This window comes from Triticum aestivum, chromosome 4D (genome assembly GCF_018294505.1).
Source record: "Triticum aestivum cultivar Chinese Spring chromosome 4D, IWGSC CS RefSeq v2.1, whole genome shotgun sequence".
Classification (NCBI taxonomy): Eukaryota; Viridiplantae; Streptophyta; class Magnoliopsida; order Poales; family Poaceae; genus Triticum; species Triticum aestivum.
Genome location: NC_057805.1, coordinates 200,013,985 through 200,030,671, shown reverse-complemented (window position 1 = coordinate 200,030,671; position 16,687 = coordinate 200,013,985). Strand labels below are relative to the sequence as shown.

The window sequence follows — 16,687 nt, the reverse complement described above, 5'->3', positions numbered from 1 at the left end:
TTGGTCTCAAAATCTTCGACTGACAAGGAAACCGTGAAGACATTCGACACGTGTCAATAGAATGCCTATGAAGATTTAGGGAGAGTAGGAGAGATTAGCACTTATGGGGTAAGGGTTCAATCACATTCACTTAATGCGGAAAAGTTAACTTGAAGACATAGCTATAAGTGAATGTTGTTGAGGACAGAACACACACACACACACACACACACACACACACACACACACATATATATATATAGGCAAAGAGATCAAATAGAAAATGAAGATAAATCGTGAAGATAAATCCAATGTTGAAGACAACAATTATGAAGATAATGCAGTGTATGTGATGCCAAACGAAAATCTTCAAGAAAGATTGGTGGTGGCGTTACCCACTGTATAGGAAGTATTAGAGCCAGACATGGTGCAAAATTATCATGGTGCTCTAAAGTTAAATTCCACATTATTGTCTTCAGACTTAGAGTGTATATGTTCATGAACTGAAGACATACGTTACTTCGTGTGTTGCGCACCTAAGTCATCAACATGCATAAGCGTTAGGATGTGTGTCCATTCCCAGGACATTTAAGGATTCTAAGATATTTAGCTCACACCGCAGCTTGCAAAATCTCTTCTCGTCCAAAGGCTTTGTGAAGATATCTGCCACTTGCTCTTCAGTGTTGATGTGTATGATATCAATGTATTCCTTCAGCACATGATCTCTAAGAAAGTGATGACAAATATGAATGTGCTTTGTCTTTGAGTGTTGAACATGATTGTGTGCAATCTTGATGGCACTTTCATTGTGGCAGTAGAGGGGCGCCATCTTCTTGTTGATGCCATAGTCCTTGAGAGTTTGCTTCATCCAAAGAAGCTGAGCGTCTCAGTGTTCTGTGATGGGGGGTACCAAGATCTTCCTACCTACGGCCCATGGCGTCGCTCCTTCGATGGCCTGGTACGACCCAACTGCAAGAACCCCCAGGACAAGAACCTTGTGAGGCCTCCCGGCCTCGCGAGGTAGACAACGCCAAGACCTCCAGAGGAGCAGCTCTCCGAGCCAGCCTCCCGAGGAGAGGAGATTTCTATGCAGGTAACCAGCCTCACAAGGCTGCGCTGACGTAAGCCATGACGACCAAGGCCAAGCTGGCGCCAGCAGGCGCAGAGGAGGCAGTTTCCTCTTTGGTGCTAAGCAGACAGGGACGAGCGCGGGCTCCCAACGAACCCCCCAAAGGTTTCCATTCTGGTGCAACAAGACCAAGACCACAAGCTCGGCAGGACGGATGTCATCACTGAGCCCACTACTGCGTCACGACTAGAACCTTTGCTGGCGAAGACCACCTTTCGTCAGGATAAGATGTACTACTTGTCCCCTTTCGACTTGGCCGTTGAGGGATCCCTTGCTGCTTAAGTTTCGAGCGAAGAGGACCAAGGCCACTATAAATATAGACTAGCCTCCACCGTAGAGAGCGATCTGATCCATTCCACCCTCACTTCCTGAGCCCTCCCGAGGCTGCTCATCGACTGTACTAGTTCATCTTCAGCCTCCTCGTGAGGCCAATCAACCACAAAGCAGGAGTAGGGTTTTACACTGCAAGGTGGCCCGAACCTGGGTAATCCATTGTGTTCATCTTCTTCCCCACTCGCGCGTACCCGACGAGCCTAGGCCTTGAGGTGGTGAGCTTGAGACATGAGCTGCTTGGCGATCTTCGCACACGCACCAGAGTTCGAACCTTCTTGGGTCTGCGGAGCCCTGAATCTGACATTTGGCGTGCCAGGTAGGGGCGTATCAAAGCTTCGCCCTTATCAAAAAGCTAGACGAGCTTGCGCTGAGCAGTGGGCCACGCGTTCTAACCAGATGGCGCCCCTCGGCCGTGGCATCCCTTGTCGTACCCCACCTTCATTGGCAAACCCTCGCCGATGGTAGGATTCGTCGCTGCCGCCCCTTGCGCTGCGTGGCGGACGCGTCGCCGCACCCTCTGTCAGCACCATCACGGCATCGTCCCTCCGCGCTCGTCTTGGGCTGACAGGCGCGCAGGCCACACTTCTCATGGTGCGTGAATTACTATGATACCGCCCTGCCGACGACGACCACGCCGCTTGGCTCGACCAGGTCGCTGAGTTACTCGACGCCGCTTGTAGGGGTGTGGAGCCTCTATGTCCCCCACCCGAGTCATGATCCTCGTCACAGGCCCGCACATGCCCCTGTTGCGTCTGTTCGTCCTTCTGGAGACGACCCGGAGGGCCCCGCTACGGAAAGGGGGAGAATAGGATTCCCCCTCCTGCTCAGGAAGTCCTTCCCCAGGCTCCTGGCTAGATGGGTGGCCCCTCGCAGGAGGCGCCGCGGTGAGCCACCTCGTGGCCACTGAAACCCGCCGCCGGCGGCGGCGGTCGACAAGACGGAAGTGCCAGGGGGCTGACGGAAGGCAGGTCGTCACTGGCCTGGTCTTCAAGATCCTCAAGGCCTCATGAGGCGCAGGGGTTTTTCGTGAGCCAATGCTGGGCCCTGACCGCATCATTAGCAACCCCCTTGCTACGACCAATATGTTCGGAACGTATTACGCTAACCTTGGAATGCAGGTGAACTACGCTTCGACAGCACACCCGCGAAGCGACAGAGGACAAGGTGTGCCGAGGCACGCCTCGCACGTGGCGGCACCCCAAATCAAGGTGGAGCCCCGGGGGGCTCCAAGGACTCAAGGAACCCGCGAGGCCTGGCAGCCTCGCAAGGGTCTAGGGCCTCCTAAGTCGTAACCGCTCGACTTCGGGGGCCCCAAGGCCAAAAGACTCAGGAGGAGTCTGGATGCTCGCGCCGAGGGCTGGTTAGGCGGCCTGCGGCCCGTGTGGTGGTTCGTTGTGCTGCCCGCTGGTGGCCGCCAGGTCGGAGAACCCGGCCATGATCGCCCGCGCCTCGGGCTTGCGGACGCATAGCTGGGGGCGAGGGGCGGGGTCCCCGTTCGGAAGGCAAGGAGCGCCGAGCGCCTCTCCAATCTCTACCCGTGACACTCTCAAGTAATAATGAGTGGGGTTGTACACACCGCGGAGTCTTCCTGAGCGCCGCCTCTCGGCCTCACGGGGGTCCCACCCACGCCCAAGTGGAAGCCCCATGCTCCGCACTGGCGGACGACACGGTCAAACAACGACTATGCCCATGCCCAACTGGAAGCCCCATGCTCCGCGCTGGCGGACGACACGGTCAAACAACGACTATGCCCACACCCAAGTGGAGGCCCTATGCTCCGCGCTGGTGGAAAGACTAGCTTAGGAGCCAGCCGCGGCTGTTCTTTGCCTTCTCTTGTAGCCAATCTGCTGCTTTTTGAGTGAAATTTGAAGTTCTTTCTCGCAAGGGAATAAGGGAATGGGGTTTTTTCTGCAACATTTCTTGTCTCTCGAGTCTTCTCTTAAGGGTAGCCATGTCTGCCTGCTCGCCCGCCTACCGATCGCCCCACGCGCGGCGGTTGGACCGATGCCTGCATCTAAGTCAGCCTCGCGAGCACGACCGTTCTATCCCGGGACTACCTCTACGCACACCTCACCAAGGCCTTGATGCCTGAGTCCTCGCGCGGTGCTCTCGAGTGAGCCACCAGGCGAACCTTGCCCGTGATCCTTGACGAGCACCCGTCTTGCGGTCCTGTCTGCGCATCACCGCTTCGTGTAACATAAACAAGCTACTCCTACTCAGGAGCCGTGCACCCGCACTTAACAAGAGGAAGGCGGCCTAAGGGAATACATTGTCGCATCGTACATACATCATAAAGGGGTCTTTCCAAAAAATACTCTTACGTCCCTGCCGGGCCGTGTTCAGAACTTTGGGAGGAGACAGGAAAAGGGCAACCTAGGGAGACATGCTGTCACCAAAGCTACTGTCGTCATCGTTGCTGCCACCATCACCGCCATCAGCCTTGCGCCTCTTGGCTTCAGATTGGCCATCGCCACCTGCGGAAGTGAACTCCGCGATCAGGTTGTCCACGTGGTCCTCCACCCAGCCTTCCAAAGCGCCCCGAATCACCGCGGGCACGGGGGCGGTTACGGCCTCGAAGTCGAAGTCGGGGTCGATGCGAAGAAGGTGGCTGAAGACGTGCGAGGACACACGCGCGAGGAGATTGCGGATCTTCTCTTTGACGAGCTGGCACATCTTCTCAGCCCCACCTTCAAGACGCTCCACGACCCTGGTGAAGAAGCCGACGTAGCCGGTGTCGTCGGCAACGAGCGGGCTCGAGACGCTCTCGTCGCAGATGCCGCTCAGGGCCCGGCTGGCTCTCTGCTCAAGGGCCTGGAACATCTGGAATCACGTGTGCTGTAGCCCCCGGACTCAGTTCACCTCGTCCGACGCCCGCTCCACGAGGGAGGTGACATCCGCCACCTCCTCGTAAAGAGAGGACAACTCCACTTCAGCTGTGGCCTGGGCGTCCGACGCGGCTTTCTCGCGCCGCTCTGCTTCAGCTAGCTTCCTTTTTAGCTCGTCGGCCTCTCCCTTTTGCTCGTCGCGCCGTTTGTAGAAGCGGGACTCCTGAAGCTTCAGCCTCGCGCGATAGTCCTAGGAGAGCGCACAACGGACCTCCGCAACCCTCTCATTGGCCTCCTCCTGGACACTCGCCTCGAGAGCCAGAACGGCCTCGGCGGTCATCACTTGGCGCTCCATCGCCTCCAGCTGATCGAGCTCCAATTCCTGCTCTGACGCCACCAGCTCCAATGCCTCCCCCACGGCGCGAATCTCCTCTTCGCGGCTCGATGACCCACGTGTGGGGGCGAGGGCCATGACCCCATGCTCTCGGGCTTGCCGCTCCAAGGACGCGATGGAGGCCAGGAGCTCGTGCTCGCGCCTCTCGGCGGCTTCGCGCCGCCGGTCGGCGTCCTCGGCTTCCACGAAGGTGCGGTCACGGGCCTCTTTGGCTACTATGGTGGATGCCTCGTCCTTTGCGTGAGTGCCTTCGTGCTGGAGGTGGCTGAAGTTCACAGCCACTTCGAGCCCGCGACACTCCAGCGCCAGGCGCTGATCTTTGGCCTCGAGGTGGGTATAGACGTCGCCAAGCTCCGCCTCAAGCCGGTCCATTTCACCCCACGCGCACTGAAGGAAGCCGAGCCGGATGGCACCCCGACTGCGCGCAAGCTCCAACGCCCGGCCGGGGATCTGCTCCGTGCCCAGAGATGAGGCAGGGGCGCCGGAAGGCCCAGCAGCATCGGACGGAAGCTCGGGCCCGGTCGACTCGGCGCCCACCCGCGTGACCTGAGGTGTGGCCCTGCACTGGATCGACATCAGGTCCCTCGCCGGTTTGTGGCAGCCCCAAGGGTTTCCAGGCGGCATCGGGATGAGCGGCGGCGCCACACACGCGAGCTCGATGCCACCCTCGTCGGTGGCCTTCGGGGCTTCAAGGTCGCGAACCACCAGTGGACGATTCAGGAGAATCGTGACCCATCCGGAGAGCGCAGGCTGGACTGAGGGGTGCTCCGACACTCCGGAGGATGGAAACAGGGGCTCCTTCGCCTCTCTGCTTGGCTAGGACCTGAGAAATGGAGGCTGAGGAGGAATCGACAAGTAGAGATCAGGAAAAGGGAAAGGCTTACTCATCCACAGCGATCCACTTCCTCCTCTTCAAGGCTCGCCAGGCCGAGCCACTGTAGCTACCATACATCCCCCTCTTCCGGGGGGTGCGGAGGCTCGAAGTCGACCTGCTGGAACTTGGCGTGATGCCCCCCGCACTCGGCGTGGTGGGTACACCCTGGGGAAGGGCATCTCCGTCGCCGACCGGAGCCGCGGGGATGGATTGTTGGGGGGCATGCACCCCGGCAAGTTCCACCACTACTGCACCTGATGCTTCGACCTCAGGGCCCTCGGTCCTGGGTGCCACCAAGAATGGGTTGTCGCGAGGCCCAGTGTGGCCTTTAGGAAGCAGCCCCCACTTGTCGATGCGCGGCATCGCTCTTGCGAAGGACTCCCCGTTCGGGTAATTATACAGGGGAAAACCCCTGAGGAAGCGCGGCGACCTCTCCGCCAGTCAGGAGGCGGAGTATCCCTCGGAGTGCAACAAAAGGAAGGGGAGGCTTCCCGAGCCTCATGACATCCTCGGGGCCAGAGAAGGCCCACATCGGGCGGGAATGACGCTGAAGAGGAGCAATCCGCCGCCGGAAAAACTCCCTCACCACCATCGCCATCGTCACGCCCGCCCTCCTCATGGCAGGTAGCCTGGTCATAACTCGCGCAAGCCGTGGGTGACTGAGCTTCACATGCTCCCAACCGGAGCTTGGCTCCGCAGGGGCCGCCGTAATCAGGAGCAGAGGGCTGTACACGGCGACATCGATGTACACCCATTACCTCCGGAACCCACCTGCGCTCGAGTGGAGTTTGGCATCGATGATCGTACCTGCCATCGCATCCGCCTCTCGGAGCGACATGCACCATGAGCGCTGTCCGCTGTCAACCATTTGAATGGAGAAGAAGTGGCAGAGCAGGGCCATAGACGAAGCGACACCCATGAAGGCCTCACACAAGAATGCGAAGCAAGAGAGGAGGACAATGGATCCAGGATTGAGATGCAGTGCATGGACCTGGTAGTGCGTGAGCACGACGTTGAAGAAATCGGAGAACGGTGGCAGCAAGCCAGAGGAGAGAGCGTGAAGGTGAGGCGGGATGTTGGTGGCCTCCAGATCAAATAAGGGTCGTGAGGTAGGCCAGATCTTCATTGCCTTCCACTCGTTGGAGTCAGCAGCGATCAACAGCCGGACCTTGTCCAGCCGTTCGCGATTGACCACGCTAGACCGGCCCAGCGCAGGCTCGGGCCCCGACCGAGGTTCCGCCACCGTCGAGGCCCTGCTCGTTCTCTTCTTGGGAGCCATGGCGGCGAGGAAGATCGCAGTGGGCGCAAGATCCGCGAGGAGAGGTGTGAGCTTGAAGAGGAAGGAAGGAGCGGAAGTCGGGCGCGCGGAGGGTCTGTGATGGCCCCGCGGCGTGCACCAGCTTTTTGTCAGCCTGGGCAGTTGCCGAGGCAATGTAGGGAAGGGGAAGCGTCCATGCTCCATCGTGCGCCACGCGTCACCTCTGGCCCGCAGGCGATTGTGGCCCACAGTGTTTTCCCTTGCCCCTTTGGCTTCTCCTAGAAGCCAACTCGAGCGCGCCTTGGTCCCGGGGGCTACTGTTGGCGTTCTGGGATCAGGGGTACCCAAATCTGCCTGCCTGCAGCCCATGGCGTGGCTCCTTCGATGGCCTGGTACGGCCTAGCTGCAAGACCCCCTAGGACAAGACCCTCGTGAGGGCCCCGGCCTCGTGAGGTGGACGACGCCAAGACCTGCAGAGGAGCAGCTCTCTGAGCCTGCCTCCCAAGGAGCGGAGATTTATATGCAGGTACCCAGCCTCACGAGGCTGCGATGATGTAAGCCATGATGACCAAGGCTAGGCGGGCGCCAGCGGGCACAGAGGAGGCACTTTCCTCTTTGGTGCCAAGGAGACAGGGACGAGCGCAGTTTCTCAAGGAATCCGCCAAAGGTTTCCATTCCGGTGCAACAAGACCAAGACCACGAGCTCGGCAGGACGGATGTCATCACCGAGCCCACTGCTGCGTCACGACCGGAAGCTTTGCAGGGAAAGAGCACCTTTCATTAGGATAAGATGTACTACTTGCCCCTTTCGAATTGGCCGTTGTGGGATCCCTTCCTGCCTAAGTTCCGAGGGAAGAGGACCAAGGCCACTATAAATATAGACTAGCCTCCACCGTAGAGAGGGATCGGAACCATTCCACCCTAACTTCCTGAGCCCTCGCGAGGCTGCTCGTAGACTGTACTAGTTCATCTTCAGCCTCCTCGTGAGGCCAATCCACCACAAAGGAGGAGTAGGGTTTTACACGGCAAGGTGGCGAGAAGCTGGTAAACTGCCGTGTTCATCTTCTTCCCCGCTCGCGCGTACCGGACGAGCCTAGGCCGTGAGGTGGTGAGCTTGAGACTTGAGCTGGTTGGGGATCTTCGCACATGCCCCAGAGTTCGAACCTTCTTGGGTCTGCGAAGCCCTGAATCCGACAGAGCGCGACAACAACTAGCAGCAATGTATTCAGCTTCAGCAGTAGAGAGTGACACACAGTTCTACTTCTTTGAAGACCAACAGACAAGTGGTCAACCAAGAAAATGGCATGTGCCTGATGTAGACTTGTGATCCACTTTGTCACCAGCATAATCAGCATCTGAGAATTCAACCAGATCAAACTCTGAGCCCTTTGGATACCGTAATCCTAGCGTTGGGGTGTGAGCCAAATATCAAAGTATTCGCTTCACCGCGAGGTGATGCGACTCATTTGCTGCCGCTTGGAATCAGACGCACATGCAACCGCTAAGCATTATATCTGGCCTAGATGCACATATGTACAATAAAGAACCAATCATGGAGTGGTATACCTTTTGATCAAACTCTTTACCATTGTTGTCGGAGCCCAATTGACCATTTGTTGGCATAGGAGTCTTATATTTCTTGCAATATTGCATTCCGAACTTCTTCAGACAATCTTTGAGATATTGTTTTGAGGAATGAAGATGCCATTGCTTTGTTGACGGATTTGAAGACCAAGAAAGAATTTCAGCTCCTCCATCATCGACATCTGATTGCTCTTGCATCATGTGACTGAACTCATCACTATATCTCTTGTCAGTGCATCCGAGGATAATATCATCCACATAGATTTGGCATACAAACAGTTCTCCGTCATTTGTCTTCATGAAGGGAGTGGGATCTAGAGAACCAGGTTTGAAGCATTTGCTCTTCAGGAATTCTTGGAGTGTGCCATTCCAAGCTCGAGGTGCTTGTTTGAGGCCATACAACGCTTTGTTGAGCTTGTAGACCATGTCAGGATGCTTGGGATCTTCAAAACTAGGTGGTTGAGCTGTTGGGTTCCACGGTAGGGTGCGTCGACTACAAATAAAAATTTCCTACGCGCAGAACATCCAGGAACATGCTAAGGGATATGGATCACGGTTCGTTACCACTAGACGCGCAGTGCCGTGCAGTGGAAGTAGAATTGAGGCAGCGCATTCCCAGAGCCGCCTCATGTTCCCGGAGTCGTCTCCTCCTTGCCGGTCTCCCACGTAGCCGGTCGGATCCCGCGAACAGGTTCGCCGGAGCGGCCCAAGTGCACCGCCTCTAACGGTATCCGCGCGTGCAGGAGGAACGTCGTGCGGCGGACTGCTAGGTCCGATCACACAACCGGCGGCGAGTGCAGGTGGCTATTCGCAACACATGCAAACCCTAGTGACAGCGCCAAAGTGAACAACCACATGAGTGTGCGGCACCTCCACTTTATATAGCATCCGTCGCGGGCTCAATACTTGGGCCTCGCACGGACCTTAAGGCCTATAAGTCTACTCGGCCACAACCCGAATACAGCTCGGATCACATCCGACCAGTGTCCTCGGATCCGACCTCGTAGGTTCCTTCCCTTAAGCACGTGATCCCTTAGGTTCAAGTCGGCTTGGTCGTAGTTCGGATCACCTCCGAACTGCACGGTTGGTAGCGGCCCCTAGCAAGACATGCCGAACACCAAGCAGACTGTGAAGCTGGTTAGGTGAACCTATACATCATACTTCCATTCCTTTTGCCACACGATATATGTTGTCGGGCTCAAGGCGAGTATGTCATCCTTGTGCTAGCCTGACCTCTTTCTCGTTCCAGTGATGCCGACCACAAACCGGATTATCTCATAATCCTTGTGGCATGGCCATGCTTATCCTGGTCGGATCACACGAGGGGGCCCAGAGTATATCTCTCCAGATCAGAGGGGCAAATCCCATCTTGCTCGACCATGTCTCGCAGCATGGGTATGGACATGCCTGAAACCTACCTTTGTAACTACCCAGTCATGGAGTAGCGTTTGGTCGGCCCAAGGCAGGTCTGTCACCATCCCGAGTATATGCGCCAGCTCAAGTCTTAGGACATAAAACGTATGTTGTACTAGAGACTCACAGATGACATATCGCTGCGTCTCATAGTTGGGTCTGTCCGACTCAGACCTTATCTCGACTCGGATCCGACTACGTCGAATCCGACCAGATCTTTCCGAGTCCATATTATCCGGTTAGCATCCAATGCTCCATGGCTACTGAGACCAAGCCATCGACTGTGTGATATGCTAGTCTAGTCGGCTGCGCGTCCACACAGCCCTTTCGACTAGGGACCATTTAGGACAGTCATCATACAATGCATAGTCCCACAAAAAAGTCACGTACTTGCTGATACACATCATTGATAATGTCCAAGGACTATCTTTATTCATAAACACATAGCAAATATCATCATGCATGGTTGCCTCTAGGGCATATCTCCAAGATGAGCTACATAGACTTCTTCTTCAATTTTGCCGTTGAGGAAAGCGCTCTTCACATCCATTTGATACAGAAGGATGTCATTGTGGTTTGCATAAGCTAGCAATATGCGAATGGCTTCATGTCTAGCCACAGGATCAAACGTTTCATCGAAGTCAAGTCCCTCTACTTGTGTGTAACCTTGAGCAAGGAGACAAGCTTTGTTACTGGAAACTTAACCATGTTCATCTTGTTTGTTGTGGTAAATCCATTTGGTGCCAATAATATTGTGCTTGCGAGGATCAGGATGCTTGCCTAGCTCCAACACATTGTTGAGCTTGAACTGTTGAAGCTCTTCTTGCATAGCTTGAATCCATTTTGGTTCCATGAAAGCTTCATCAACCTTTTTGGGTTCGGATATGGAGACAAACGCAAAGTGCCCAAAGAAGTTTGCTAGTTGCGTAGCTCTTGATGGAGGGAGCAGAGCAGGTGCATTGATGCTATCAATTATCTTCTCAGTTTGAACTTCATTAGAATGCGAGGATGAACAGGGTGAATACTTTCCTGTTGCGGATCATTGTCTTCATTATCAGCATTGTCTTCAGGCTCAGTATTGTCTTCACGCTGAATAGGGGCTAGAATCACAACTTCATCATCTCCTTGTTCCTTAGTAGATATGATATCTCCAGTCCCCATTAGCTTGATAGCTTCACTAGCCGGAGCTTCATCTAGCACATTTGGCAGGTGCCCTCTTTGTGAGCCATTAGTGTCATCGAACCACGCATCTACAGTTTCAACCACTTTATAGTGAAAGAGGTTGAAGACCTTGTAGATGTGCGAATACTTTCCGTAACCAAGCATTAAACCCTCATCTGCTTTCGGTGCAAATTTGGAAGTGTGATATGGATCCCTTATCCAGCACCTTGCACCGAAGACTTTGAAACTTACATTTGGCTTCTTACCAGTGAGTAGTTCATAAGATGTCTTCTTGAAGAACTTGTGAAGACATACTCTGTTGATGATGTGGCATGCAGTATCAATGGCTTCAGGCCAGTACTTTCGTGGAGTTTTGTACTCATCAAGCATTGTACGGTGCATCTCAACAAGAGTCATGTTCTTGCACTCCATGATGCCATTCTGCTGAGGAGTGTATGGAGCGGATAGCTCATGAGTAATGCCCAGTGTATCAAGATAAGTGTCGAGGCTAGTGTTTTGAATTTAGTGCCATTGTCACTCCTAGTGTGTTTGATCTTGATGCCGTAGTTGGTCATGCCACGATTGGTGAATCGTCTAAAGAGATCCTGCACTTTAGTCTCATAGAGAATTATGTGCACCCAAGTATATATAGAATAATCATCAACAATCACCAAGCCATAGAGATGTGCAGTAGTAGTAAGGGTAGAGTAGTGAGTAGGGCCAAATAAGTCCATGTGTAGCAGCTCGAAGGAATGAGAGATCGTCATAATTGTCTTCAAGGGATGTTTTGCCCTAGTCATCTTCCCAGCTTCGCAAGCACCACATAGATGGTCCTTCTTGAACTTGACACCCTCGATGCCAATGATGTGCTCCTTCTTCACAAGAGTGTGCAAGTCCGTCATGCACACATGTCCTAGCCCTGATGCCAAATCCAGCACTCTGAAGCTTTTGCTAGAAGATATACGGCAAGCTGTGGTCCTGTAGAGAAATCCACCATATACAGATCACCTCTTTGATAACCTTAGAAGACTTGAGATTTGCCAGAAGCCATTAGCACAAGACACCGATATTTTCCAAATATCACAATCATTTGAAGATCACAAAGCATTGAGACAGACATTAGGTTGTATCCAAGGGATTCAACACGCATCGCTTTATCCATGTGTTGATCCTTTGAGATAGCAACCCTACCTAGACCCAATACCTTGCTTTTACCAGTGTCTACAAATGTGATATGGCTATTTGTAGATGGTTGAAGAGTAGAATCCATGAGAAGACTTCAATCACCAATCATGTGGTTAGTGCATCCTCTATGCATGATCCATTCAGTAGCTTTCGAAGTTGTACCCTACAGAGTAGTTAGTAGGATAGTCTTCACCAAGAGTGTTGTGAAGAACGATCATCAAGAAAACCATTGGCGAAATAAATAGTATGACCATTTTGACATTTTATCATGCGCCCAACAAGATTTTTCAGGTCCCCAGCATTGACTTGAGAAGTCAATGATTTTCGGTTGGAGACCCGATCTTGCAAGAGAAGTTATTTTTTCTTAACCACCCACATCTGGAGGGGTGGCTTAGAAGCAATGAGTCTAAGTGCAGCATCTGAGAATTTTGGCTTTGAAGCCCTAGCAAATAGTTTTGCAGGAAGTGAATAGTACTCAATGAATAAGGAGAAAAGTTCTTCGATTTGTGAACATAGCGGTTCAAAGAAACATGCTCATATTCATGATCCTGATGATAGTTTCCCTGCAAAAAAATGACGTTAGGGTGACAAAATGTGGTCCTCTATCTATATGAAGCCTTTGGGCCATATGAAGCCTTTGGTATGGGGTTCATCTTCTTCCCTGGTGGTGTCATGAAGGCATTCACAGGAAGCTTCTCAAGACGACTTTTAGGAACCCAGATCTTCTTCATAGGTGCCCCATTCCTGCAGTTAGTTCCAATAAAACTGGAAAACACTTCACCGTTTTGATTTTTGAACAGTATATAGTTAGAGTTGAAGGACCCATCAATGATGATAGGATTATCACAACTGAATCCAGATACGGTTGACGGATCCATGGAAGGGCCCTTTGCAGCAAGCCATGTGGTGTTGGGGTACTGCAGAGGCTTCCAGTAGGAGCCATCAACATTCATTTTCCTCTTGAAACCAACGCCCTCTTTCCTAGGGTTTCGTTTCAGAATCTGCATCTTGAGGACATCACATAGAGACTGATGCCCTTTGAGGCTTTTGCACATGCCTGTTTCAAGCAATGTCTTCAACCTGGCATTCTCATCAGCAATAGTAGTGGTATCCTAAGAAAAGGGGTTAGTCACCACATCAATAGTTGAAGATATTGCAACTTCAGAAGCATTTGAACATTCAGCAGTAGAGATAGCATTATCACGCTTAAGACATTTTAAGCAAGGTGGCAGCAACTCTTCCTGGGCAGAACTAGTCTGTTGATCGAGTGGTGAATCGTTTTCCTTTTGAAGATCTTCATGAGACGCTCTGAGTTTTTATAGATATTCCTTCCTTTGAAGATAATCATAGGAAAGCCACTCATGATCCGCTGAGAGGGTTTCATGAAGACTTGCAAGTTTCTCATACTTAAGTTGAAGATTTTTTATGTCTTCGATAAGGACTGAGTTTGATTCATTTCCTTGTCCAAGAGGTCATTGCTTTTGTCTAGCAATTTTAGAATCTTTTCCATAGCAGTTTGTTGCTCAGTTGCAATTTTAGCAAGAGTTTTATAGCTGGGTATGGATTCACATTCAGAGTCATCTTCACTAGAGGTCTGAAAGTAAGAATCGCGTGAGTTTACCTTAGCACCTCTTGCCATGAAGCAATTGCTAGGAGCAGAGTCATCATCATCATTGGCTTTAGCGTCGGCGACGTGACCATTGTCTTCAATACTGAAGATCGACTTGGCGACGAATGCTGAAGCTAGAGACAGACTTGCAAAGCCAGAATAGACTCCTCCTCTGACTCGAGCTCTGCATCCTCAGAAGCAGACTCCTCCTCTGAATCCATTTCCTTGCCAATAAAAGCACGAGCCTTGCTATATGAGCTCTTCTTATGAGATGAAGACTTTGAAGAAGACTTTGAGGATTTCTTCTTCTTCTTTTCATCAAAGTCATGTTCCTTGCTCTTCTTCTTTTTCTTGGCTTCATTTTCCCATTGAGTACATTCAGATATGTAATGGCCTGGTTTCTTGCATTTGTGACAGGTTCTCTTCTTGTAGTCACGAGTGGAAGCCCAGACATTCTTGGAGATGGATTTTGAAGATTTTCCGAAGCGATTATTCTTGGAGAAATTTTGGAATTTTCTCACAAGCATTGCAAGATCTTTGCCTAAGTCTTTAGGATCATCAGAACTATAGTCAGAGTCTTCAGATGAGGAAATGGCCTTTGCCTTCAAAGCATGGGATCGGCCAAAGTTGGGACCATAGATATCTCTCTCCACAGACAGCTGGAACTCATGTGTATTGAGCTTCTCAAGTATGTCAGACGGATCAAGATCCTTAAAGTCAGGATATTCTTGGATCATTAGCGACAGGGTGTAAACTGAGCTATCAAGTGATCTCAATAGCTTCTTCACGACTTCATGCATAGTGATCTCAGTGGCGCCAAGTGCACGAAGCTCATTCGTGATATCAGTAAGATGGTCGAAAGTGAGCTGGACATTCTCATTGTCAAGCCTCTCAAAGCGGTTGAAGAGATTGCGAAGCACATTCATTCTTGAGTCTCTCTGAGCTAAGACACCTTTGTTGACCTTGGACAACCAATCCCAGACTAGCTTCGCAGATTCCAGTGCACTCACACGGCCGTACCCCCCCTTTGGTCAGCTGACCATTGATGACATTCTTGGCAGTTGAATCCGGCTGCGCGAACCTCTTGACATCAGCAGCATTGACACCTTCACCGACTTTGGGAATGCCAGTCTTGACGACATACCAGAGGTCCTTGTCAATGGCTTCAAGATGCATTCACATCTTATTCTTCCAATAGTGGTAATTAGTGTTATCGAAGACGGGGCACACAACGGAGACCTTGATTATCCCTGCAGTCAACATAGCTAAAACTCAAGGTGGTTAAACCTAATCACATAGAACAAGGGAGCACCTTGCTCTGATACAAATTGAAAGTGCTAGTTATCGACTAGAGGGGGTGAATAGGCGATTTTTATTAAAGTCTACCAGGCAGACAATGTCTTCGTAGACAGGCAGTGAAAAAACAACTAAATAGAACACAGTGGAAGATAAACTTTAGTCGCCATGCAATAAAGTCAAAGTACAATACAGGGAATGCATGAAGACAAGTAGCAGCTAGGTAGACAGATCAGACTAGAAAGGCAGTGTGAAAGCCAAATATGCAATCTGGGTGAATGTCTTCACGCACAGTATTCAACCAGAGCAGGGAAGCAATGACTTCACGAAGCTAAAATGTAAGTGAAGGGATGAAGGAGAGAACCAGTTGCTTGACAAAGACAAGGATTTGGTAGACCAATTCCAGATGTTGTGAGTCTGTGACAATTGTATGTCTGGTTAGGGAGGCTGAGATTGAACTCAGAAGACCACGTCTTCGCCTTATTCCCCTTGAGCTAAGGTCACTTAGTCCTCGCCCAATCACTCAGGTAAGTCTTCAAGGTAGACTTTCAAACCTTCACAAACTATGTTCACCGGAGATCCACAATTACTCTTGGATCCTCAGAACGCGACGCCTAACCGACAGGAAGATCAGTCTTCAAGTGTAACAAGTCTTCAGATCACGCGGACAGAAAGACTTCAGTGATGCCAAACACTCTTTGGGCTTTGGGTGTTTTGGGTTTTGTCCTTGCAAGGATTCTCTCTCAAAAGCTTCAGAGGTGGGTTGCTCTCAAATGACAAAAGTCATGCACTAACTCTGAGCAGCCACCAATTTATGGTGGAAGGCGGTAGCTACTTATAGCCGGGGAGCAACCCGACATGATTGGTCTGAAAAGACCCTTGGTCATTGTGGAACCGACACGTGTACAAAGGTCAGATTTCAAACACACATGGCAGCTTGACTTGGGCTACAAGAAAATCTGACTTATCCAACTCAGGATAACGTTTTCTCTCATTGTCTTCACCGAAGACATAGGGTTTGGGTTGAGCATCACGTCAGTTTATTGACTTTGTTCACTTGAACCACACTTGACAGTTCGGTGGTTCCTATGACTCAAGAAAAAAGAAAATGAAACTATGAAAGAAACTATGTCTTCACACTCAATTGTCTTCAAGCGAATGTCTTCACATGTCATTAACTTCGACACAAATGTCTTCACGGACCACCAATGTCTTCAATTCTTCATACATTTTTAGGGGTCATCTTCAATGGGTAAACCGAATCAATAGGGACTTCTACATGTGTTCTCTTGTGAATCTCACAAACACATTAGTCCCTCAACCACGTTTGTCGTCAATACTCCAAAACCAACTAGGGATGGAAATAGATGCACATACATGATGGCTCAATGTGCGTGCAGCGCTAGGGAGGCATGCAGCGGACCCGGTCGATGGAGGCAGTGCTATTTCCCGAGTTGACTTCTGGCCCTGCTCGGTTGCTCAAGTTGTCTATTATTATTGTGCCACCTTCCATTTTGGTATTGCCGCTGCATAAGATGGGGAAAGGGGGTGGCTCCTCGGTTTCTTATGTTCATGATAATACGCAAATGGCTCTTGTTCTAGACCCAATTTGAAAGCATCATTGTATAGGTTCACTTTTTCGAGCAA

The 16,687-nt window shown here is 51.4% G+C and overlaps 1 protein-coding gene across 1 annotated transcript; it reads right to left on the bottom strand.

The window, feature by feature from the left end:
* Positions 1 to 3,591: 3,591 nt before the first annotated feature.
* On the bottom strand, positions 3,592 to 5,822 carry LOC123099841 (uncharacterized). Its single transcript, XM_044521907.1, has 2 exons — positions 5,545 to 5,822; positions 3,592 to 5,483 (listed from the first exon to the last, which is right to left on the bottom strand). The coding sequence occupies exon 2, from the start codon at positions 5,282 to 5,284 to the stop codon at positions 4,517 to 4,519; it is 768 nt and encodes a 255-aa protein (XP_044377842.1). The 5' UTR covers positions 5,285 to 5,483; positions 5,545 to 5,822; the 3' UTR covers positions 3,592 to 4,516.
* Positions 5,823 to 16,687: the final 10,865 nt, after the last annotated feature.